Source organism: Boleophthalmus pectinirostris, unplaced genomic scaffold (assembly GCF_026225935.1).
Source record: "Boleophthalmus pectinirostris isolate CB_2022bp ecotype Guang Dong unplaced genomic scaffold, ASM2622593v1 HiC_scaffold_440, whole genome shotgun sequence".
Lineage (NCBI taxonomy): Eukaryota > Metazoa > Chordata > Actinopteri > Gobiiformes > Gobiidae > Boleophthalmus > Boleophthalmus pectinirostris.
Window position 1 is genome coordinate 24922 of NW_026571371.1, and position 25079 is coordinate 50000.

Here is a 25079-nt window from a genome sequence, read left to right on the forward strand (position 1 = left end):
ATGGTATTTCACGTTTTGTTTTTTATATCTTCTCCTGAAGATATAAGCTTTAATATTGTACGTGGTCTTTTAAGGTATACATTTCCAATCAACAAGAGTCTGACAATATCAACAGCCAAAAAATTATAAATGGGCTCCTTTTTTGTGTTTGAAGTTACTCACCCAATACATTAGAGGGCGCTGTTAGCTGGTTAGTGTAGTCGATTCTCCTTGTGTTTCCGGTGTAATTCAACCTTCCTTGGTGCCAAACATGAGTAAGTGAAGCCAAGGACTGCATTTAACTCATTTATCTGATTAATTAGTCATGTCTGTTATCTTAAAGTATGTCTGCGTTTATTGTGAAGTGTAGACATGCTTAGAATCCGGAGGAGGAAGTGACCCGGAGCCGTCAATTCTCAATTACAAGGTATGACTTCTTAAAATCGTACAGCCAGTTAGGAATACATTTAGATTACGGACAGATAAGTAAATTAAGTTAAGTTAAGATAAGACAAGTAAATTGCAAGTCTTTTTGAGATATAGACAGATAGCCAGAGATCCATGTTACTGACAGGCATACAGAAACGATTTTGCCATACTCATCACTAAATACTTTTTTTTTTTTCTCTCGTCCAGTAACATATTCACATCTCTTCAGAAATGTCACTCGTCCAGATGTCCCGCTTTTCCATAACCCGGCTAGTCCTTTGCTCCCAAAACCACCATTTTCTCCTCTCCTCCTCTGTATCTCCTCTGATCACCTCCAAACGAACTGTCATCCAAGAACCTTACAGACGCCCCGGACAGCCCAAAGAGAATAAATTTCCCTGGGAGAAAATCAACTTTGACTTATCCAAAGGTTTAAAGGGCATCAAGAAAAACTTTGCATTGTTGAAAAAGGAGTTTGCAGAACGCTGGGTTGGTCCCGAAGGCAAGCAAATCATTGAACATATGTTGGAGCAAAACAGAGTTGTGTGGGAGTTCAGAGGAGAAGAGAGCCTTGAGGAGTGGACTGTGTCTTCAGATCGAGAGATTGGTGGACAAAGTGAGGCGTATTTGAAGCTTGGAAGGAATAATAATACATGCTTGCTCTATGGGACTCTGAGTTCAACACCACCCAGAGATGGAGAGACGAGATACAGCGGCTACTGCACAATGAGGTCCAAGCAAAAACTGGTACAGTATTAAAAATTTAACACATATGTCTGTTTAGAAAGAGAGACAGATACATTTACTTACAAGGGAAGGAAAGGCCTCGCTATTACTTTGCTCAGTTTCAGTTGGTGATGAAATGGTTAATTCACTCAAAGTATTTCCTGTGGAAGTTTGTCTGCCACATACAATGTAAAAAGTTGTCCATAGCTAGCTCCTTAACTAGCTCCTCAGCTAACCCCTTGCACAGACTACATGGATACAGGAAAAACAACTCATCTCATAAGATCCATTACTCTCTGACACTCCTTTTTGAACTGCGCATGCTGCACTTCTTAACTGATTAAAATCCAATGTTATGATGTTAAAATCTGAGCTCAAAAAACAAAACTGCTCAGTGCATGAGCCAGAGCCAGTGGTTGACTGCCACAAAAGCAGAATTGTTTTCTGAAACTTTCCAGCACAGTTACTGTAGTCTAAGCAGTTATTGGTGGACAACACATTACAATTACAATTAATACATTTTCTCTCTCAGGCTTCATTTGACAGAAAGAAACACTTTGATTGGACCAGTTTCAACACTCTTCATTTAAGGGTTCGAGGAGATGGTCGTCCGTGGATGATCAACATCGGCTGTCAGACTTTCTTCTCTCATCAGAATGATGACATCTACAGCTACTTCCTGTACACAAGAGGGGGGCCCTACTGGCAAGACGTCAAGGTAAGAAAAACCCTCTTAAGCTTTAATGTTGCACCGAAGCTGTTACATACTCTTTGGTTTTAACGTACATGTGTTTGTGTGTCAATTTCCTTTAGTTATTTCATGTAATTCAATACCATAGCACTGTATGACAAACACTATCATTGCAAAATCAAATACCTGTTTTATAACAAAGGAATCAATGTTTTATAAGTGGCACTGTCACTTATGTGTTTTGTTATGACAGATACCCTTCTCTAAATTCTTCCTTACACATCGAGGGAGGATACAAGACGATCAGCACTGTCTGTGGCTGGATAAGGTGTGTGAATGCGAACGCACTGACCCTTCCCTCAAGATCATGTTCTGTCTTATACAGTAGTTATAACTCAATTGTAATACAATTGTTTTGGTTTGTTATAGGTGAACACTATTGGTTTCACTCTGGGAGATAAAGTGGATGGGCCTTTCCAGTTGGAGATAGATTTTATTGGTGTTTGTAAAGACTACGCTCACACTGAGGACTTTGCCTACGAGGTTTACAAGAGAAACCCTGAAGTTTGAAGACTCCTACTAACTATGAACTTTAATTATTAACTTATGAACAGATAGAATTTTGACCATGTTGTTTATTTGACAATAAAAAAAAACTACAGGAAACTATATACATCGCCAAAGTCCTTTATTAATTTTCACAAAAAGTAAAAATAACATTGTGAGAGCACATCTTTTGACTTGAACATCAAGGACACCAATACACATAAATGCATCATTCTGACAGCGCTAAAAACTGGGCATAAAACACAAATGATCAAAGCAGTAAAAAGTAAAGCAGCTACTTGTACTAAACACAGAGATATTTACAGAGAAACTGTACAATGGCAAGTCATGTTCACATCATGACAAGGCCTCGCCGAGCTCCCAGGAGATTATTCTTCTTCTGTTTTCTGTCTTCGTTGTGTTTCACTCTCCTGTCGTCCCTATACAGCAAAAAAAAAAATCATGTTTTAGAGCTGTGCATTTCCAGGGTAATTCGAAGGAAAAACTAAATAAGTATTCTATAAAATAAACAAAATTCTTTCAATGGATAGCCTAGAATCACTGTCATATTGCAGGGTGGGCAGACCTCTAGATACTTTTAAAGTACTACACATTAAGACTTTTCCAAATTGGACCACATCACAGGTGACACTAAAATGTATGTACTTGAACTTACCTCGTCTGAACTTTGTGCTGTTTGTAATTTTTCTGATGCGAGTTCATAGTGATTGACTTGTTGGCTGACGGGTTCTCTTTAGTTTCTCCAAACGGCTTCAGTTTTCCTACAAAAGGAGTAGAAACAAACAGTAGAATTACTTAAATACATGTCATTCCTTTTATCTACCGTAAATATGCTCTGTGCTTGCTATGTACCCGTGTGTGGTTTATAGCTGAGGGGACGAGCCAGACTCGCTTTCAGGTCAAACGCATTTTTCTTCTGTGTCCCGGGAGTGGTGCTGGTGCTTGTGTTTCCGGTGAAAACAAAGGTTCCTTAAAATACCAAATAAAAGAAAACATTTATACACCAGTTGTACTTTTACTAAAACAAATTACTCTTGTTCCAGATTAAACTGTCAATTCATTAGTTGGTGTAAATGTACCTGGTGTTTTGGTGGCGGACAGAGTTGTAGCTTTGACAACATTCGCCTTCACTCCTGGTTTCTCTTGAGGAGTGCTGGAGGCCACACAGGGAGACATCCGTGCTGGGGTCTTTATCAGAGATTTCTTGTGTTCATTGTCTTTAGTAGCCTCCGAAAACCTGCACAAAAAAACATGCAATCTTAAAGAAATACAATCTTTTATTTTATTTAGTTAATTGCAACATTAAAACAAGTGAGGGTGATAATTTAGAAAATGTTTTACATAAAATGCCAACAGACTAAAAGAGATTAAAATAATTACAATGGGACCAATTACGTACCGTACATTGATTCTTCGTGTTGACAGGACAGTGGGTTTGAAGGGGACATCCTCTTTTCCGACAGATTTTTTGGGTACAATTTTAGTCTTAGAGGCTGAGAGTAACGTGTGTCTGCGCCTCTCCTCTACCTTTGCTTTACTGACAGGAGCTGGACTGAAGAGGGAGGTGTGCATCTGCTTTGGTTTCTGAGGGGGGAAAAAAAAGCACTATTAAATGATACAACCATTTGTGAAGATTAAATTCAACATATGTTGTCCACTTCTTCTTTGTCGAATTGTATTTTATAAACTTACCTCTTCAGATGTGCCTTTAATCTGCTGCTTAGTTTGATCTGAAAGCATCTAAAAAGTGAAAAAGTTATTACTGTCCCCCCAGACCCGATGTATGGTTTAAAATTGCTCTGAAGTAGTTTTGTACCTTCAGCTCCTTCACTGCATTTTTATAAGTCTCCATTTGTTTGGTTTTCCTCTGGACATAAGAATCAATGGACTCCATTTTGTTGAACTGTGCCTCATGAAGTTTCTTAAAGTCTGCGAAAATCATAAAGCATAAATTTACCAAGAAGAGAAAACATTAAGTAGCACTAGTAACAGTTGTATACTGTGGAATAAAGCTGTAAAATAAAGTGACAGTAAACTTACTGGGAGTGACAGGTTTCATGGGCACCTTCTTCTGTAGACGAGGGATTTTACCACCTTTGGGAGCTGCAATTAAAAAAAGATATATTGACAGCAAACTCCACTATGGAACGCTCAAGTAATGTTGCATCTTGTTTGTGATTTTTACCTTTGATTGCAGCTTCTGGCACCTCATTTGCTGTGGGAGCCTCAGTTTTCTCAGTCTTGGCCAACACTCGTCTCCGTTTCGCAGATCCAGATGCACCTGGTACAACTGACTCCTAATAAATGAATGGACGTTTTGTTTCGTTTCCTTTAGGCAAGACCAGTGTTGGATAGTTGAATGGCATTTGGTGAATTATCAAACTCCAAATACTAGTAATTTGTCAAATATCAACTACATCTCTGTGTATATGCAAATAGTTGATGTTCATTCCACCTCTTAATTAAATTACTATGTATATATGTCCTACCTCTGGACTACCGGCAGCCTCTTCGGCGCCAGTCTCGGGTCCTGCAGAATCACACATCTTTCTCTTGGCCCCTGGTCCCTTCCCTCGGCGTGTGTTGACAAATGCAACAGCAGGGGAACTCTTTGCTTCTTCCTTTGCTGGGTTTGGGGGATCGGGAGGAGCGTCGTTTACTGTATTCTGTATGAAAATGAGAATCGGTCAGAAAAATGCATAATGGGAACAAGAAATGACACTGGACAGAACTTGCCATAAAAAGTTCTTACATTGTTGTCCTGATGTTGTTCTTTCTTTTGCTCGTAGTGTTGTTTGACGGCTTTAAGCAGTTTGTCGGCCTGTAGATGAGTAAATATAGGTTAAATTCAGTGTGTTGAAAACTAGATATTGAAAACCAGAGCAGAAACCCAGCATTTAGCTTGAGTGTGCGATTGTGCTGTGATCTAACGTAAAATAATTTAACTTTTTGCGTGCATTACCTTCATATTAGCTTTAAGCCCCAACTCCTTAGCAAGCTTTTGTAAGTCCGCATATCTCATAGAGTCCAAATCCATGTTTTGATCAGTCATTTAATAAAAAAAATAAATCCCTTCGATAAAGCGACGCACACACGGTATGTTTCTTTACTCAGTGGGAGGAGGCGGCTGACGGTTAAAACCGCTCTGATTCAAAATAGACCAAAACACGGCTTCTGATTGGCTAAGAAGCCTTAGCGGAAGTTACGTTCAGCCAATCAGAGTAGAAATAAACAATAGTTCTTCGCTTAATGCTAAATATTTTATTTTCCATTATAAATTATATATTATAGAGAAGTAATTTTACCCATTGTTATAGTTCGTTTTTAATAATATTAATGTTTCTAGTATTTTTTTTTTTTATGGCTTACTCCATTTTCTATTTATTTATGAACGTCTACCATTCAACTTGTGAAAAATAAATCATCCTATGATTCATTTTTACTTTTACTCATATGCTCTGAAAATAAAACTAATAATCTTTGATGGAGAAGAAAGACGCGTTTACTGCTTCCAGACAGCAAGTGGCGCAATTTCCTATACGCTCGTCAAAGGCAAACGAAGATCATACAAAGAAGACACTGCAGCCAAATTCAAACAAACATTGCGCCAGTGCAAGATTCATTCATCCACAAATACATGAAATAATGGAGTTTCACAATACTTCGATAGTGCATCGCTCGGACCATGTAAAGTTGCTTTCTGAAATAGACAGACGGCGGATGACTTTCCACTGTGAAAAGTGCAACACGGTTTTAGGAGATGGACTGAGCGTCTGCGGAGAAGTCAAGACCATGGGCTGCATCCTGTTTTTGAGTGAGACTGCTTCAATTATTTGCAGAAAAATGCACAAGATTTCAGAAAAAAGCTAAATTACTAACAAGGCCTTTATACTAGCAATAGTACAGTATATTTTTATATTTATCTTCCCAGAAATGTTGTCAAATCCTACTAAAAATAGCATTTTTATTAGCAAGAGAAATAAGTTATTTTACAAAGTTATTATTGTCAGTTTAAGTTTACTGAAGAATATTTAAGTAGTAATATTAGTCCTGACCTTGTTGTTTCTTTGTTATGCAACCGAAATACAAAACTAGCCTATTCATATTTAAATTCAAAGTTACACAGATTAAGTGTACTGTGTGTATGTTTTATTTCCTGTGGTAACTAATAATGTAACAAAACGTGTGTTGTGTGTAAAAAGGCTTGTAAATCATGTGTTTTGTATTCTTCCTCTCAGAAGTAACCAAAGATATTGTCATTAGTGATGAGAAGGAGACAGAACACAAAGGAGACTTGGCTCATTGGTAAGTTCAATAAAAGACTCTTTGAAGTATGTTTTGAGTCTAATGTGTACAGCATTTTATTTATTTTTTTTACATACACAGGATTTGGAATTAGACATGTTATCAGTTCCCTACATCTGTTAATTATGATCACAAATTATAATCAAGGCATATTTTATTTTGTCCTCTCTTCACAGTATATACAGTTTTCTTTCTTGCCGTTGTTGTCGTTCTTTCGTTGGGAGAATCATTCACTCGGCTTCAGCTCGACTCTCAAACTGCCGCTCCATGTTCTTGCTCCATAAACCAAACATCAGCTGGTGAGATGTGTTTACATCCATCTCTGAAATCAGGAATATATTATCTGAGCATTTTAATATGTAGGCGTTAAATTTGTTCTAGTAATTTAATAAACAACAGCATATATTTTGTACATATTTTTACAGATGATATAATAAATCCACAAAGTTATATGAGCAGACTTGCACTATTAATGTACAGTGTGTCTAATGTATACATATTCAGAGCTGTTTTATCACTAGCATTACTTGAATATGTGTCTGTTTGCAGTTACCTTCTCAACAGCAGCTCAATGGTGAAAGCGACTTCAGTATCTTTTGAAGTGAAGCCTCTCAGAGAAAGCATGAAAGAGGTGAGGATAACTTTAAGTATTTAATGTTTTTAAACATAAATATATGAAGGGTTGGAGAAGTTTCTAATATCATTTATTTCGACAATTCATGTACTGTGTCTTAAATAACTGTTAATAGTATATTGCAATGTATGCTAAAGTTACAGAATTTGAAACCGATATCCCACTCATACTTTATCCTATCATCACTGTATTTATCTTTTTTAGATGAGGCACAAGTTTGAAGCAATGTACAAACAAATGTCCCACTTCAAAGAGGAACTTCCTGACAGCACAATTTCTAGCTTCTGAGACAAAAACTGCACAAGACACTGATTAGATCACTATGAACTGAGTATGTTTGTACTATAAACTCAAGCAAATGTTTTCCCTTGTGTTTGTGCAACTATTTTCTGAAATTGTAGTCCAACCCTTTTCAACAAACTGTTGGTTGAATTAACTTGCATAGTTAAACTGGCTCACACCAGATTGGTATGTGTCTGTAGGTATATCAAGATAATTCAGTTAATAAGTAACTGACAACCTGTATTATCCCAATATAATCATGAGAACTAAAACAAAAATGGCTATGTGATTGTAATAGTAGCCTCAAAAATATCCTTTTTTCTCTATATAAATAAATGTATAAATGTCATTTAAAAATCCCAACATGAGAATCTAAAACAGTAAGTCATGGTACAGGCTCATATTGGCACCATGCTGCATTTTATTGCTGTTTTTTTTTTTCCTTATTTAATACAAATCCAGACGAAGAGGCTCACAGATAGAAGCATGCCCACGTCCTCTCTCTGGAGTGCATAGTTTCTACACAATCCACCGCAAACAGTGGAAACGTGATCACCAAAGTCAATAATCACTTTGTAACATTTACCATTATTAATCTTTAGGAACAAAGGTTGACAGAACAGGTGTGACAGAACAAATACAAAGAAACCTACTCCTTTATGGTCTTATTGATGATTATATACTTTCTACGATTAAAACCAGCCAAAAATAAGCCATGCTGCTATTTGTTCATACTTCACATCACCCTTGACTAACAAGCCAGAATAAAGATGGGTATTGCACATCAAAGTTCATTTAGATATTCTGTTTATGACCAATCGCAAGCTTGTATGTAAGAGAGAATTTTATAAGCATATTTAGATGAACTTTTCTTGTTTCTGTTATGCATACACCAAATTTATATTATCCCAAAATAGTAAGCTGTACCATTTATAAGGTGACGTTCAAGATTTAAAATATCCTTTCCTGCAGTACAAAAACTACTTGCTGTGCCAAACTTTGTCCCCAGATCATCACTTATCACAACAAACATCTGATATGAACAGCCTAAGGTTACACCCATTCACATTACAAAGTTGGATTATTGCATGCAATACAAATCATTCATTGTTCACCTAAATCATGCATATTTTTAAAACCCATACATCAATATCATTGTTGCCTATGTACGTTTTCGATTATAAATTCCCACTTTACAGTGTTTGAAGAAAAAACAGAATTTTAAGACACAATGATGAGAAATGGTCTTAAATGAGGCAAAATATTACAAAGTGCTTTTCCAAACAAGTGTCAAGTATGATTGGATGTCAGTTTTGCAGCCACACAGTTACTTAAAGTCTATATTTTTAAGAGAACATATGTTGTCATTGAATGGGTTTCTGTACAAAAAAGAATATTTTTGCAAAATATGTTTGCAAAGTATTTTGGTGCAATATTGGGAAAATAGTCTTTGAAAAATATAAACATATGGGAAAGTGTGTTTCCACTATGCTACACAGTTCTTACTGAATATAACTCCCTATTCTTAAAAGGTTAAAAATAAAAAGTAGATTTAAGGAGGGCTACACTATCATTTATATATGCTACCCTTAACCACTAACACCCTGGTATTAAATCATGCATTTGTAGGTTATTGCTTCTAAATATCTAACCCAATACAATTGTATGGATAAAATGTAATGATTTTATGTTATGCAAGATCTCAAAGCAAAACGCTACATCAACTTTCTATTTGATAATTTTTGCATTTTGACTGGGATGTCTGTGGAAAATCCATTGATTTGGATGCTTCACAAGATTAATCTACAACTGGTTTGCATTTTTGAAGTATTTAAGCACTACATGCAAGACTTTTAATTGTTCCTTAAACTTTTATACTGTTGGTTTGGGAGTAGAAGTTAAATAGATACTGGACTAATGCTGCGTTCATGGCGTCCTTAGAAACATTCAACTCAAAACAGGTCTAGACCTTTATAAAAACATTAAAAAAAACACCCTTTTGTTAATGAGTAACCATGGTAATGTTATAGAATATAATATAGACAACATTACCATTGTTGCTTTACCAAACTGTTTTCAAGGCAGGAAACAAATGAGAAAAATCTGAGGACCACATGAACATAGCACTAAACTGCTAATCTTGTTACATCATAAATTTAAATTTCCCAATACCTGGATTGATTAAACACTACACATCTGAGTTCCATCTTAAGATTAAAAGTGGGTTTCTTTTACTATTTATTTGTCAAAGCAAGCGTTACTACTGGTCATGCATGGCTACATTAATGTTGGCTAAGCTAAATGCTAATGCACATGAGTCTATACATATCTTAATGGAAGACATTGGTGATTTTGTTGCTTTTCAAACAACTTGTCACTTGTTTACTTTTTACAATATACAGTTTGGTCAACAACATGACAGTTTTTAGATAAAATATTGCACAAATCCCGGTTTAACATGATAAAATACAAGCAAGACAATAGAAAAGAAAATGGAAGATATTTTAGAAGAGTGGAACCAGGGTTTTTCTAATGGGTGAACTCAATCCATAAAATAATGAAAGATATATGAAGGATTGAATATAGGTAGTGCTCGAGACATGGCACTAATATACTTTTAAATACTACTTAAAATGGTCAGCTACACTCTCCATTGCTTCTGAGACTACTGTGTATGAACATCAGTTTAAAAAGGGAAGCAAAAAAAATGAGAACTAAAACATTATAGTTAATTATTGAATTCTATTCACTTTGACTAAACTTAACAACTTTTCAATTCTAAAACACACCCAGGGAGAAATTTTAAAATAAAATCTATATTTTGGCAAGCTCCACAGACACTGATGCATAGAAGACAAATTCTTTGAAGTTTAGACTATATTTTGGGCTTTTTCACCACTGCCTGAACTCTCACTACTGTCATAAACCAAAGGCATTTTACTCAAGTATAAAACTGCTACTAATTTTACTATTTTTTGGCAATGAGGTAGTGCAAAACAAAACTATATATAATATGAGGCTATCTGAATCACAGGCCTTGATCTTTGCTACAGTAGATGTGTCTTCATAGAAAAAATAGGAAAGGTTAGCCATTTGTTCTTAAACTATTCTTACATTTTAAGCTTTCAAAAGGGTTTTTATGACTGACAGACTATGCTCACGCACAAAAAACAATTGTTTAGAAAGTACAAGGGAAGAAGGTAAATTTGGATGACCAAAAGAAAGATGTACCCTCATGTATTTAGCCAGTATGCGCCTAATGGTGAGACAATGATTCTTCTCACAGATTTATTTGCAGAAGTGGGACAGGACCAGAGGGAGGACTGGAAGAGAGAAAGAGAGAGAGAAAGGGAGAGATTGCAGAAAACTGCCGGAGGATGGGCAACGATGTCCTAAAGCCCAAATGAGGTCATCTTCATAATGGACTCTCATTTTCAGCACAAAGGGTTGGATGGGTGCAGAAGGTGGCTCCAATGTGGGCTACTGCTGGTTCATCTTCTGTATTCATGTTGCCTAAAAATATATAAGGTTAAGTAGCATTATTATACCCAAGATACATATACTTTTTATGCATACCACTACCCACAGAAAACTAATTATTCTCTTCTACACAGGTAAACACTAAGAATAACAATTTTACGTGCAATCATAGTACGTTTTAAGATACTTGTTCTAGCATTGTCTCTCCATTGAATGCCATTTCACAACATCCTTTTTTTCTGTTAAATTAGATGGACAACTTTTTTATTTCAAGGAGGTGATATTCAATACAGATAGTGATTTTCATAGGCTATAGCTCTCTCGTACGTACTTATGTAACTCTTAAGACTCTTGTGAGTAACTGTGGCAAACTGCGTTATTGCGTAAAATTAAGCTTCAAGTTGAATGTAATTTAAATAGCCAGATATAAAGGATGTTATTTAGACTGATGAGCACTGACCTTAGCTGTGGCTTTAGCTGCAGCGGCACACAATGGTAAACAAAAGCCAAAGGATTTCCATGTCCGCGGTAATGCGTCTCTCAAACAAACTGTACGGTTGCTCTTTTTCCGTTACTTAAACACGGTCAAGTTGTGTCCTTTTTAATATTAATCTCCGCACATTCCTCCGGAGAAACTCCAGTCTCCCCCTCGAAAGGACGGAGAAGGTCCCCTCGTCCCCTTCTTCACCAGCCTCAGTCCGACGCCATTTTTCCTCTCCCACCTCGAGCCAAAGAAAAGGCGCGCTGATTGGACGCAAGGGCTGTCAATCAAGCGCCAAATCCCCACCCCGGAAGCAGTCGAACCCGAACTGTCAACTGCAGCAGAATAAAGTTTGATGTATGATTCAGACCGTTCACTTTATTATGTAATAGATTAATGATTCACTTTTGCCTGGAATGTAACACAGTAAGGTATTAAACACATTCATCGAACTTTTTAAATTACATTTTTATAGTAAAAACGAACTTTTCAATTATTTTACATGCATTTTTATTGTGAGCGTGATTGCCGTTCCACAGATCTGATCTATGGTTGGTAACATCACCACTTTGTCTCCATGGAAATACATAAGTTTTGGTGCAGTGCTGTGGGACATACTGTAACTAAAAACATTAAAATGTAGGCTTTTGCCACTAAAACGACTTCACTGTTCCAGTAATGAAATTAAATTGTACTTGATGATATGTGAGGTACTGTGTCCAAGTAATTTCCCTTGTGGATCAAAAGTTTGCCTGTTTAAAGCTGCATCTGTAATTCAAATCTTCACATATATTTCATTATAAATAAACACCAAAACCATGTATGGCACTTATTTTATTCAAATCAAATCCAAGAATCACTGATGACAGCTGGACCAAAATCACATTACATCTGACCGAGGATCACAAAATGGCCGTGCTGTTTGCAGTAGTTTCTGGATGGTTCACTTATAATTATTTAACAAACACACAAGATTAAGATTAAAGCATAAGACGTAGTGTTTATAAAGACTACCTGTACATACAATATATTAATAGAAAGAATAATCTATATTTTCCCTTGGGGTTAGGTAAACTAACCAGACAGGAAGAGAATGATGTTGACACTAAACAAGGCATAGATGTTGGTTTCCTATTTTATGTCAACAATTTAAACCGATGCAAATGGACAACAGATCGCAGGAACAAACAACATTTAGTGACATGATCTTGGTGAAACTTGCTTGAAAGACTTGTGTGTTTTGGTTAAATTCCTTCCTTTGCCCAAAAATAGATACTTCAGTATTGTGTGAATATAATCCTATGATAGTGATTCTCTGTGATATAGATACAACTAGACTCTGTACTAGTCTACTGGTAGAACTGGAGTCTTGATTTAATTTCAAATAAATGTTTAGTAATACTATGGTCAGATTTGACCTACCGGTCTCAAATAAAGTTTTTGTTTAGTCCAAGTTAATCCTAGTTTATTTTTGGTTTAGTGAACTCAAAGCAGTACTTTTCAAATCAAATACTGTGTCTCCCCAGTCCCAGAGACAGGGAGATAATGAGGAATAAAAACTATTCAGCACAGATTAAGTTTTAGCATTGGACAGCATTTGAAATAGGTCCTTCATCCTACACAAATTATTGGCAGTATCTTGTATGATACAATGCAAAAACTAAGCTTTAGCTTATCTTTAGCTCATTAGTGCTGATATAGTGTCCAACATAAGAGAACCTAAACCATGGCACTTGTGGATTAGAAATTATATATTTAGCCACTTTTGCATTCAACTGTAATAATAGAATTGAGTTTGGAGATACCAAATAACAAAAAATACGAAACAACCACCCTTTTTATGGCAAGATGTATAAACAGTAATCACTTTTGCATGTACTACAGAAGCAAAGTTAATTGTACCATGGTAAAAAAAAAAATAATAATAAAAATCATTATCTAATAAATAAAGGTGTGACTGATCACTTTGCATAAAACTACCCAAGGCACACAACTTCCATTTTCCTGGTTTGAAGAGCACTGAGGAGTGACTACCACACACTTATACACTTCATCTTGCTGAGGGCTGCAGCAGCTGGAGGAAAGGTTGAAATGATTTGTGTCCAAAAACCTTTAAAATGTAACTTAGTGGAGAAACCGGATGCTCATTTTCTGCTCTACGTCCACCTTCTCCAGCACCTACCACAGACAAAAACAGGGCAATATATTTATAAATTCACATGACCAGTTGATGGTTGCACAGGATCAGCCCTTTTGATATTGGCTTTAGTTTCCTTACACAAACCAGTGCATTACCAATATACAAGTGTGAATGCTGTCAGTTAAAAAGAAAAGTTTGGCTTTATCTGGTGATAATCTTCACATATCATAAGGTTACATTTTGTTTATGAAACCACAATAAACATCTAAACATAAAAGAGTTGAAATTCTGATAGATGCAAAATAAAGAGGGATCCATGTTTGACAATCAACAAAGGTAACTTACTTTTCTCTTTCCTAATAAATATTTTTCTTTAATTTAAATCCACAATATCAAGGAAATTACAAATTACACATCCATTAACGAGTGTCTGCTATAAAACTGTAATCTATGAGACCGGTGGATCATTATGTTATAATTTGCTAATTTTAATTAATGTAAAACGACTTAATAAACAAAACAAGTTCGCTGACTTCCACATTAGAAAACTGCGGTGCCCAATGAGAGCTGACATCGTAAATTACATCACAACAAAGCAGTGGGCGTATGCTGATAGCAGTGAAAATGGGAGTTGATAGGCAAAATGGTGCCTTTAAAATAAGCAATTAAAGATTGCTCAAACAGACCTGAATCACTCCAAATCCAACTTCGGGTGAATAAATGGTGAGGGGAAATGACTAGAATATGATTAAAAGCTCTGAAAACTTGAATTTGCATAACATATCTGCTGTAAGAGGTAGACTTTAAATAAAAACAGCTTTTCTAAAAGATTCAGGCATTACATTATGTAGCCAAATTTCCTTAACTGTAATCTACCTCCTCCTGTCCTAATGTGGTCACTGTGTTTTGTCTGTACCTTCATGAACTCGCTGAAGGAGATTGAATTGTCTCCATTGGTGTCTGCTTCCTGGATGGTTCTGTCTGCGATGCTGCCGAGCTGTTCGTCTGAAATATTCACTCCAACCATCATTCTCAAAACCTGAGAACAACAAACATGTAAATCTTTAATATGCTACACTCAGTGATTAGAGCAGTGGTGCCCCAACCTGAAGGTCGAAGGAGTTGGAGTGAATGAATAATGACTACAGTGTAGCCCTTTGAGGGGCTTTGATAAGCCTGTAAAGTGTAAGGCATTATTATTATTTACCACTGGCACCACATAACTGACGTGTCTTGTGGTTAACACATAGATATTAGAGTGACAACAAGCTCCAAATGTGACTATGATTTAATTTGTAGCTCTTGAGGAACAGCAAATAGTTTACACCTAAGCACCAAGCACATTCAGTAAACTACAATGAGCCTATTTCAGTCTACAAACAAGACTAGATTTGGACCAGAAAAAAGCAGATCTGGGAGGTCAAATATTACTAGTTCTTTACTTCACAATTTCTGGTAGAAAGTATGCCACCTGTTTTCTCAAAGAAGATCTTATTGTTTGCTTAGAATGTTCCACAGTATGGCTACACCCTTCCTTCGAGACAAGCAGGAGGCATGGCTGGTCAAGTTAAAGGTCAGATCAGTGGAGAGGCAATATCTTAGTTTAGATTTTACTTACACTGGTACCTGACCATATTTAAGATCATATATTTAATATCTTCAAGTGTTTGATTTGGAAAAATGTTCAAAAATACATGCAGTAAATTTGTTTTTACTTTGATGATCACTCCACAAAAATTGTTATTTACTTTACTGACAAATAAGTGACAAATAAGTGACAAACATGACTTCAAGTTGTACTTGGCGAAGCAGATTGAAATAGTATGTCAGGTGACATCTCAATATTTTGAACTAAACAGAAGATTAGCTTGAGTCATTTAACCCGGACTTGAAGCAATTACAGGTCACACAATGTCACCAAAACAGTCTGACCGAATGAACCTGGAGTTTAAGGCAGATATCGTATCATTATCAGGACCAGAGCAAAGTTTCGTCATCTTGAAAGAGTACTTTGAAATTCAGGTTACATAATAGAGATGTCTCAAGTTGTAAGTACCACAGTTATGGGAAAGTGAAGAAGAAAGCTTAGGGCATTGTAATGGACTAGATGTTGTTGGGGTTTATCTATTGCATTTAAAAGCAATAAACTGTTCACAACAAAGAGCAAATTAAGCAGTATGATATGGAGCTTTCTCTTGGACATTTTTTTTAATTTCATGTATTCAACAGATTCTGAATTACAATGAAGACAGAAAGAATTATAACTGAAAGTTGAATTACACTCTTTAGATTAGGGGTGCCCAAACCTTTTTGCATAGTGGGTCAAAATAAATAAACATTAGCAGTCCGAGGGGAAAAAAGCTATCTAAAAACATACCTACAAAAAGATTTATAATGAAATTATATTTACTTATTTTTATTATTATTATTTTAAATATTTTTTTATTCTGCTTTTTATTGTGCTGTTTACGAGGAATGGAAGGATTTGGGTATTTGAAGCACATATCTTGTATCTTTGCTTGTATGTAGAATATAGTACTTCAACTGCCTGGCTTAGAATATAATTTGGCTTTTAACACCACGTGACTTGTTTGGGCCTCTGTGTCTTTTATTTATTTTTAGTTTTTTTATCTTTTAATTATTTACTGGTATTCTTGCTCTTATTTGATTTTACCAGTGTTAGTGTCTTAATGAGGACTAGTGGAGCTTTAGTTTATATTTCTATTGATATGTTTTATCTGTATCGTGCAGCACTTTAAAAATGGTTTTGTTTATGAAATGTGCTATTATATAAAAATATACTGATCCTGCAGTTTTTTAAATGCAAGACAGATTAGTTCAGGCTGTGACCAAAGTTACACAATAATTTAAATAGTGTTGTGGCTAGCAGCATTAACAAACAAAACAGTTTCATCAGTTCCTGAAATCATAAAACAAATACAAAAGCATATGCTGTAAAACATAGCTTCTAGTACCCATAATAATCTGATCAGGGGTGATTTGATTGAGTGTTGGTGGGACGGGTGTGGCTGTGGAAAGGACGCAATAGCACCAACTCAAGAGGAGCTTATTTTAGCCTTTTGTTGTAGAATAATGAGCCGAAATCTGAGTTGCATGAATCAGGTCTGACCCTCCCACTCTCACCTGTAGCAGCTCGTCCCTGGAAATCTTGTCATCCCTATCCAGGTCATACAGCCGGAATGCAACTGTAGAATAAAATAAATGAATTAATATAGAAGATTTTGAATTAGTTAAATGTATAAGAGAGACTCCCAAACATTTTTCAATTTATAACTAACCTTACAACTACCACTACTCTTGAATGACCGTGATCATAAGACATCATGACATCAGGACAAAAACCAGAAGGAAGTAGGAACTAAACAGAAAAACTAACCCAAGATGTGCACCAAAAAGGAATGAAAATTAACTAGGACTAAATTACGTACATAAAATGGATTATCTAATATTTTACATTTTGCAGTTTGGAAAATAATGAATGACTTAAATGGTCTTGATAAAAAAAAACTAAATAAAAAACTAAACCAGGACTAACCCCGGCTCCTACATTATAAGGGACTACAACAGAACCAGGACAAAACTAGGTCCAAACCAGAACTAAATCTTTGCTTAACCTACCAATCTACAATCACGGCTTCACTGAATGTACCCAAAACTGGTCATGAATCAGACCCATTTCATTTAAAAGCAGCACTTACAGAGGAGTTTGTTTGTTCTGCTATTTAGAGGCTCAGACGTTGCAGCATTTTTGTTTTTCTCGTTGTCTTCAATCGGTCGGAAATGTGCCAATGTTCGCATGAAGCCTCGGAAATTTACCTGGTCCTCCCTGAAACCACAATTTGCAGATTTAGACAGTCCTATTTTGATTTTTGCGGTTTACATTTATGAGAGCGGTGGCAATTCAACATCACTGAAATATTCCCTTGTCCTTGAAATCTTGGGCAAAACAGGAAGAACAAGTCCAGCTAAACCCAATAAATCCAATAAATAACAAGTTTAAAATGTGTGAAAAAAGGATTCTTTAGTCTTGGATGCTGATGGCTCAAAGCTATAAGGCAAACCACTACATTGCTCATAAGAAAAGGTCCATAATGAGTAGGCAAAAAAACCCTGCTTGTCGCTATGGAGATGTTTGGAATATTTCACCGCAAGGCATTAAATTAATCCATCTAGTCAAGTTACAGGTTAGGTCTATGGAGAGGCGAGCCCACTAGCAGTAACATGTCGGTTATTCAGGGCATTTTTAAGCAATAAAAGCACCCATAATGTGATACTGTCAGAAACACTCCAGCCAAAGTCATGACATCTCCATTGTGATAGATAGCAGACCCTCCAATACAAAAGTTACATTGTGCGTCTTTAAATATAGAAAAAGCAACATTATTTAAGGAAACATACTTAAATAATGTCCAAAACGAAAATAAATGAACCTATAGCCATATTTCTATCAGTCATCACCACTGCATTGCACAAATACCAGACATAACCCACCCCTCGGGGAAGAAGGCGTTGATGATTCTGTCGCCCAAAGGATTAATGGCCAACTCAGGAATCCTCTGGAAATCTTCTCGACTGAAAACAAAATATCAAACAGTGTTACTAAAAATAATTTGAGAAAGGTATAGAGGTTTCAAAACATATAATTAATACTAAGTTGATTAACTTGAAGAAACTGTCAAATAATATCAGGATCAGGAATGCGAGCAATTTGTCAGATTTTGGAAATTATCTTCATCCTGTTCACCTGTATTTTCCAAAACTATTCATAACGCTAATAAAATGTGAGGAAGGGTTCAGAAATGTAGCAAATCAGAAGAACTCTGTGGGAGTAAATAAAGTGTGTGAGCCTTGTTGAATCACTTCAAAGCAGTACAATACTGGGAAATGGTAACAATTTGTCAAAGGGCAAAACCTCTTTCAAGTTAGTTATTACTAACAGGGGAGCATAACTTGTATGACAAAGGAACATTATAAAAGCTGTGAATTAATTTAATCAGAGGCTGTATGAGTAAGGTTCTACATGTATAAAAGGCATGCAAAGTAACATTTTGGCAACAAAGAGATAATAAAAAGTCACCTTGATCCTAAACAGAGCAGAAAATGTTGTGACAGTAAAGTAACAGGGCACAAAGTGCCAGAACAAGACAGACTGGCAGTTTGTTATGTGTAAACAATGACATTCAACTAGCTTTGAAACTAACGGTAGCTTTTGTTTGTTGACCCTTAAAAGTTATAGAAGAAAAGAGTAAGGAATGTTTAATGATTACTCAAGTCTTCATCTATTAGTTATTTTGAGAACAGAGGATAAAGTCAACACATGGTAAATAGCAAACTACAAAAATCAGTAACTACAAATGCAAATGTCCCCAAGAGGAGTCTTTCACCAGGTAAATTGAAACTGTTTGAAATAAGCATTGATTTGGGAGTGATTACATTTGAGATCAAGTTAACAGGTTTGTGAATGTAGTTGTTTAGCATTTTAATGCAGTTATTTCATTGTTTTTTTACAACAACTGGGACATACAATAGAAAAATTCAAATGCAAAAGGGAGGAAAAACCAAGGACACAAGTTAATTATGAAAGCATTCTTCCTCGTACCTCTTTGTAACAGTTACAAGGGCTTCTTTGTCATTGGAGACTGACAGTAGTTTAGGAAACACTGATCAAAGTTTGCTCAAAATGTCAACTTCAAGTATGGCATCCAATAGATCACTCAAGATCCTGCAGTAGTAATGCGATTCATACATTACAATCACAATTTCAGACAATAAAGACAACAAAAGGTATCTTCTATAATGAAGATACTAGCTATCGACAAAACATTACAGTATGTACATTAAATTGTTCTCTTTGGTCTTACTAAAGTTTACACAGAAAATCCCAAATCCCAAAAAAGTGTATCTTTGAGTCTTAAAAATGGTAGACATGTTGCATTTTATGAAGTAATTAAAAGCATCATTGGACAATTAAATGTCAGGTTTTCTTTTTTGATCTGATGACTTATTCTACGTGATTGCTTTTAACAGATAGTAGTCCTACTGATCCATATATTTAATCACTGTAGTATGTTTGTTATCAGACCAGCTTACCTCAGAGTACCGTTTTCACCTTTGTCCAAGCTGGTGAAGCGGCTGTACAGGCGAGTGATTTGACTGTGAGAAACTGGAAATTACACAGATAAAACGCTGATTAGGATGAAGCAAGTATGAATAAGATACGCACACACATATAGATAGCCATATAGACAGTATCATTATTGAATTCAGCAATGTCATCTATATATAACAAAATATTGCAAAGCTATAACATACTGACATAACTTACATCCAGTTTCCTTCTTGATTTCTTCTATTTCCTCTTCTCTCAATAACGTCGATGCACGGGACCCCATCGTGAGAAGATTGAGATGTTTAAAATTATCTTATGAGGTTTTAAAACACTTGTCTTTCCTTATAATCAGATATTAGCACAAATTGTTCTCGGTTGTTAGCAAACAAGCTAACAGCTAAAGGCTATCTAGATGCTAAAAGAACAAGATTGGTGAATGTTCGCTGTTATTTCAATAGTTTATGTCCGATGTTATAAAGAGGGTGGTATTTGTGTCCAGATTTCATGGGTTTTCTTCAAGAGATCTTCTTGTTTTATGAAGGAGGAGGTGAAAAAGAGCAGAGGGCAGGTTCAAAATACGCAAAACTACTCACACTCCCTCTGCGCTTCGTTTACAGGTGAAACACAGAGCCGTTCTAACTCTCTTCTGCCACCTGCTGTCCAAATATATAGTCACAATCGGGTAATGCATCTTCTGAAACCAAAGACGTTAATATCCCCAAAATAACTATGCAGCCAAATCATGGCAGTAATTTCAACACTTAAAAATAGGATTAATATAGGATCAATCTTGTTTACTTTAATAGTTATTGTTTGACTGATTTTGATTTACAGTATTTTACTATTTTACTGTTTTCAACTGAAAAAATTAGCTGAATCCTTGGTTAAAGTCCACACAACTCAATAACCTTTTAGTTTCACACTGTCCTAAAGACTTTGAGGTTTGAGAAAAGTAAACCCAGCAACGCCATTCTGCTTTCTGGATTTGAACAGTACTCATAATTACGATAAAATTACAATTCATCAATATCCCCCAAATAACAATGACATATTTTTATTGTTTTGGAAAGTAATGTATCATTTGTTGTTGTTTTTAGCAGTGCATGTGTGAACTTTAATTGGACAGAGTAAAGGGTGAAAATAAGTGATAACATTGTAATAGTAGCTGTTATAATAGCTGTAATAATAGTGCAGTTGGAGTGACCACAGTGGCAGTAGTCATATAACGTAATTGTAGCTGTAATTATTGTGGTGGTGTATTGCAAGCATCTTTATAAATAAAAACTAAGTCATTAATACTTGTGTAATAAAATGAACCAACAACTCAATACCCCAAATTAGACTATATTAAATGAAAGAGACAGAAAATTGGCTTGTAAAATTTTATTTATGATCCCCCTGACAAGACTCATGAAGTTCAGTTAACATTTAGTTTGTATTTCCTCATATCAAACCACATTTTCAACATTCACATCAGGCCATAAAGCATTCAGCAACAAATGACACGTCAGTAATCTAAAAACACGATTAAAAAATATAAAAATTACCCATATGGCTCACAGTGAAAGTGCAGCTCATCATAAAACCAGTTAAAAAAATCAAATTAAAATCAGTTCACATATCAACAAGTAAAACAGTGCACTCATAATAATATAGGCTTGGTTTGATTGGTGTTTCAGCAGTGCAAAATGCAGTTCTCTCTTTTCACAGTAAAGGAGAGGGGCAGATCCTTTTAGAAGCTAGGGAGGCACACAAAGTCCATAGCCTTCTGAATGCTGAAGAGACAAAAGGAACATTTAATTTAACATAGGGCTAGGCAATATGAAAAAAGCATTAACATTTATCCTTGTATTTATCTAATGTATTTGATATCTACTTGATTTAATTTTAGCAAGTAAAAATGGCTTTCAATATTATTTAATGTACCCATATAAACCATTTAAGACCAAACTGTGGAGGAAAAGATTTGACTATTTTTAACTCACATGCTTTGACTGACTGAGGATTAGTTCTAGATCTCTCCATTAAATCAGAATCAGAATAAATTTTATTGCTACTGCCAGTGAACAAAACTAATAATCTCCTGAAAATCTACTGGTACTTTGTGGTAACATCAGCAGTTACCATAGTGACATAAACACAGACAAAAAAGATTAGATTGTCTAAAAACTCAAGAAAACATACAAAATGGATTTAAACAACATTCTCAGGAGCATGTGATCAACGAGCATTCATGATCCTGTTTAGGTGTTTGGTTTTCATCAAAAAGGTGAAAGTGACTAACTGAAAAACTGTGGCTAATGCTAGCTACCTTCAGACAATCATTTTATGAGAGAGAGACTTGTTTAACAGTATTTCACCGACGGCATTAACCAAAGTTCCAAGTCAGCTTTTTCTGGTCAGGCTGTGTTAAAATAAAGCTAAGATTAAAGTCAATATTGATGTGTGATTTGTTTGAAAAGAAGGCTAGGTGTGTAGATGTGTCAGACAGATTTTGCTGATGAACTGAAATCTGTGTTGGCAAACATGTCCATATGATTTCAATATGTATAACAATTTAAAGGGACATACAGGAAGTATTATTAAACTGTACCTCTGAGCAGAGTATCCCCTCTCACACAAGTTCACCAGAGCGTACAGGTGTCTCAAGGCATATTCATACTGAAATCAGACAAAACAGATCATCACAGGTACAATGCAAGCGCTAGAGACAGAAAAGACCCAGTCAAACTTCCCCTCGAGATACACAGGTGTATGGACTTCCTTTGCTACAAGGAAAATTTGTGCAAATATGCAGCGTGAAATAAAAATTTGAAGAGTACGTTTATTTCTTAATATAAGGCTGTGCTGATATTAGGACAGATTTGCCATATCGAAAAGGCACTAAACCTGTACTTAGGCCAGGACACCGGACCGCTAGAACCGGACCAAACCAAGTCTAAATCAGGACTAAAATTGACTCAAATTAAGACCAAATGAGAAAAGGTGAACATACATTTCATAATTCTACAACATGGATTATTTTTAGTACTCTAATTATGCAGCTTGATAGATTTTCAACAATGAAGTGGGACTGGCAAAATCATGTGCAGAAAATGGAAGTGAAGCCAAATTATTTTAGATAGAAACCATAAACTACCAGATGTCATATCTGTTTTCTGTCTGCTGACATTTGACATTTAATGAAACCTCAAATGAGTTATATGTATAATTCACAAAAAATACATGCATAAAGGCTGTTCTATTGTGTTTTGTCATGTAGGCATGGTACCAGACCGAAATTTTTTGTTAAGTTTATCATGGTCAAAATAAAAGTCATCTTAAAACCCACTTTTATTCTCTGGCTTTTAACACTGCGTGAGTTGTGTGGTCCTCTGTGTCTTTTATTTATTTTATTTACTGCTATTTTATGGTTTTTGCTTTTATTTAGATTTTACTGGTTTTATTGTTTTAGGACTGGTATGACCAAATTTGAGTAGTTTACCTTTTTGTTGTCTTGATTTTATGATTTCTATGCAGCACTTTGGAAACTGCTTTGTTTGTAAAATGTGCTATAGAAATAAAGTGGAGTTGGATCTAGATTTGAAAATAACTTAAAAATAACTGAGATAAACACTAATATTACAATCATCAATCATATATCTGCTGATGGTTTAAAAATATCACAAGTATTAATAATTATGAAAAATATAAGTTTCATGTTTAAACAACTATTGCAGAATTGTAGTTTTCATTAGTAAAAAAACAACATTCAGAGTTATTGTTTTCTCTGTACAGTCTGGTGATATAAAGACTATTATCTCACTATCACGATTATACAAAATGTACCACCAAGATGTGATAAACTATATTATTGTTTATAGTCCTAGCCATATTTTTGCACAATCATTTAAAAATGCACCAGGAATGAGCTAACGTGCCAATGGACCATAAAGACAATTATGGTGCAGACATATCACTTTATACCTTAGATATGCACTTATTTAGCTCTTTTTAGGTGTGATTTTTTATTGTTTCATTTATAGACAACATATTCGATATTCTAATTTAGCTTATCTTCAGAACAACAACTGCAATATTATCCGTTTTCAGTATATAGCCGAGTGCCCACCCCTGTTCTCTGGTATGCAGCTGTACCTGAGTCTTGTGCCAGTTGAAGCAGTGGTCCCTGTAGTGGTACAGTGCAGTCTTGTAGCACTGGTGTTGGGTCAGAGGGGTCCTGCTGCTGACGATGTCTTGAGCTTTGACTTTGTCTCCGGTCACAGTGTGAACAATCTGGAACATGTTCTCTGCCAAAATTTGCCTGATCTGAAGAAATATATAACAAACCAGTATTATGTATATAGAATAGCCTGAGGGAAATTATACATGTACAGAAGAAAATGTATTGATTAAATTTTTAGATAGATTAGATTTACAAAACCAGTCAACCATAGGTACTAATAAAACCAAATAAACAAGTTAGAAGTAAACTTTCCAATCACAAAGCCATGCAAATCTAATTCTCCTTCTGAATAAACAATGTATTAATGTACAATTGCAGTGACTGCAAGATTTCATTGGCAAGTCAAACATTGTTATGACTGAATTGGATACAAGGGCTATGAAGAAAGTATTTTAGATCTAATGACAAACTGTATGCTTCCTAATCATCATCACTAGGGATGTAGTGATATCCAAATCTCTCAGTACAATTATTCATGATATGCATATCATGATATTTATTGCAATATTTTGTGGAGTCATACAGAACTGTGAATATGCTTCTTTTCCTTTTGACAAGCCTTTGGTTTTGTCATAATCCAAAGAACAAAGGGTTAAAAGTGCTTAATCTTAAAAAGTGCTTTTTCTTGCCTTAAAAACTGCCTAATTCGCTGACAAAGCCCATATTAGCAACTTTTGGCCTCCTGTGGCCAGTTGATAGTGGGGGACACACAGACACACACACACATACACATATTTTTGAAGACTTTATAACTTTAATCATGATAATTTACCTTGAGGTGTATGTCTATCTCCATGAGCAGACCCTTTGTCTCCATGATGTCATTAGAAGCCATCATCTTCCTCTTGAGGATGGCTAGTGGGACGTCAGGGCTGGGGGTGAGGTCATGGTTGGAGATGGGGGGCAGAGCGACGGGGGCAGGCTGAGACACGACTTTGGGACCACCCTGAAATTTTATCACCTTCATGTGGGACAGAGTCTGAACAGAGAGGAACAAAAGCAGATACATT

General features: G+C 35.6%; 5 protein-coding genes across 6 annotated transcripts; 2 read left to right on the top strand and 3 right to left on the bottom strand.

Moving 5' to 3' along the window:
- Positions 1-168: 168 nt before the first annotated feature.
- Positions 169-2494, top strand: ndufaf1 (NADH:ubiquinone oxidoreductase complex assembly factor 1). 2 transcript variants are annotated; one of them, XM_020936797.2, is made up of 6 exons: positions 169-254; positions 350-406; positions 616-1155; positions 1667-1852; positions 2079-2153; positions 2255-2494. In XM_020936797.2, the coding sequence occupies exons 3-6, from the start codon at positions 640-642 to the stop codon at positions 2393-2395; spliced, it is 918 nt and encodes a 305-aa protein (XP_020792456.1). In that variant the 5' UTR covers positions 169-254; positions 350-406; positions 616-639; the 3' UTR covers positions 2396-2494. The 2 variants fall into 2 exon arrangements, with proteins under 2 accessions (XP_020792456.1, XP_020792457.1); XM_020936798.2 differs by having other exon boundaries at positions 188-254; positions 345-406.
- Positions 2495-2496: 2 nt separating this feature from the next.
- Positions 2497-5534, bottom strand: nusap1 (nucleolar and spindle associated protein 1). The gene is made up of 12 exons (XM_020936795.2): positions 5355-5534; positions 5145-5213; positions 4882-5058; positions 4578-4689; positions 4433-4495; positions 4209-4321; positions 4085-4132; positions 3792-3976; positions 3472-3629; positions 3245-3361; positions 3048-3153; positions 2497-2811 (listed from the first exon to the last, which is right to left on the bottom strand). Exons 1-12 carry the CDS (start codon positions 5442-5444, stop codon positions 2724-2726), a joined length of 1326 nt encoding a protein of 441 aa, XP_020792454.1. The 5' UTR covers positions 5445-5534; the 3' UTR covers positions 2497-2723.
- A 390-nt stretch (positions 5535-5924) lies between these two features.
- oip5 (opa interacting protein 5) lies at positions 5925-8325 on the top strand. Its single transcript, XM_055162245.1, has 5 exons — positions 5925-6206; positions 6631-6697; positions 6874-6996; positions 7247-7328; positions 7536-8325. Exons 1-5 carry the CDS (start codon positions 6038-6040, stop codon positions 7617-7619), a joined length of 525 nt encoding a protein of 174 aa, XP_055018220.1. The 5' UTR covers positions 5925-6037; the 3' UTR covers positions 7620-8325.
- A 4070-nt stretch (positions 8326-12395) lies between these two features.
- Positions 12396-20466, bottom strand: chp1 (calcineurin-like EF-hand protein 1). The gene is made up of 7 exons (XM_020936785.2): positions 20061-20466; positions 19826-19898; positions 18227-18307; positions 17434-17561; positions 16859-16920; positions 14631-14753; positions 12396-13752 (listed from the first exon to the last, which is right to left on the bottom strand). The coding sequence occupies exons 1-7, from the start codon at positions 20125-20127 to the stop codon at positions 13699-13701; spliced, it is 588 nt and encodes a 195-aa protein (XP_020792444.1). The 5' UTR covers positions 20128-20466; the 3' UTR covers positions 12396-13698.
- Positions 20467-21212: 746 nt separating this feature from the next.
- On the bottom strand, positions 21213-25073 carry LOC129411434 (legumain-like). The gene is made up of 4 exons (XM_055162246.1): positions 24842-25073; positions 23982-24152; positions 22438-22505; positions 21213-21619 (listed from the first exon to the last, which is right to left on the bottom strand). Exons 1-4 carry the CDS (start codon positions 25034-25036, stop codon positions 21577-21579), a joined length of 477 nt encoding a protein of 158 aa, XP_055018221.1. The 5' UTR covers positions 25037-25073; the 3' UTR covers positions 21213-21576.
- Positions 25074-25079: the final 6 nt, after the last annotated feature.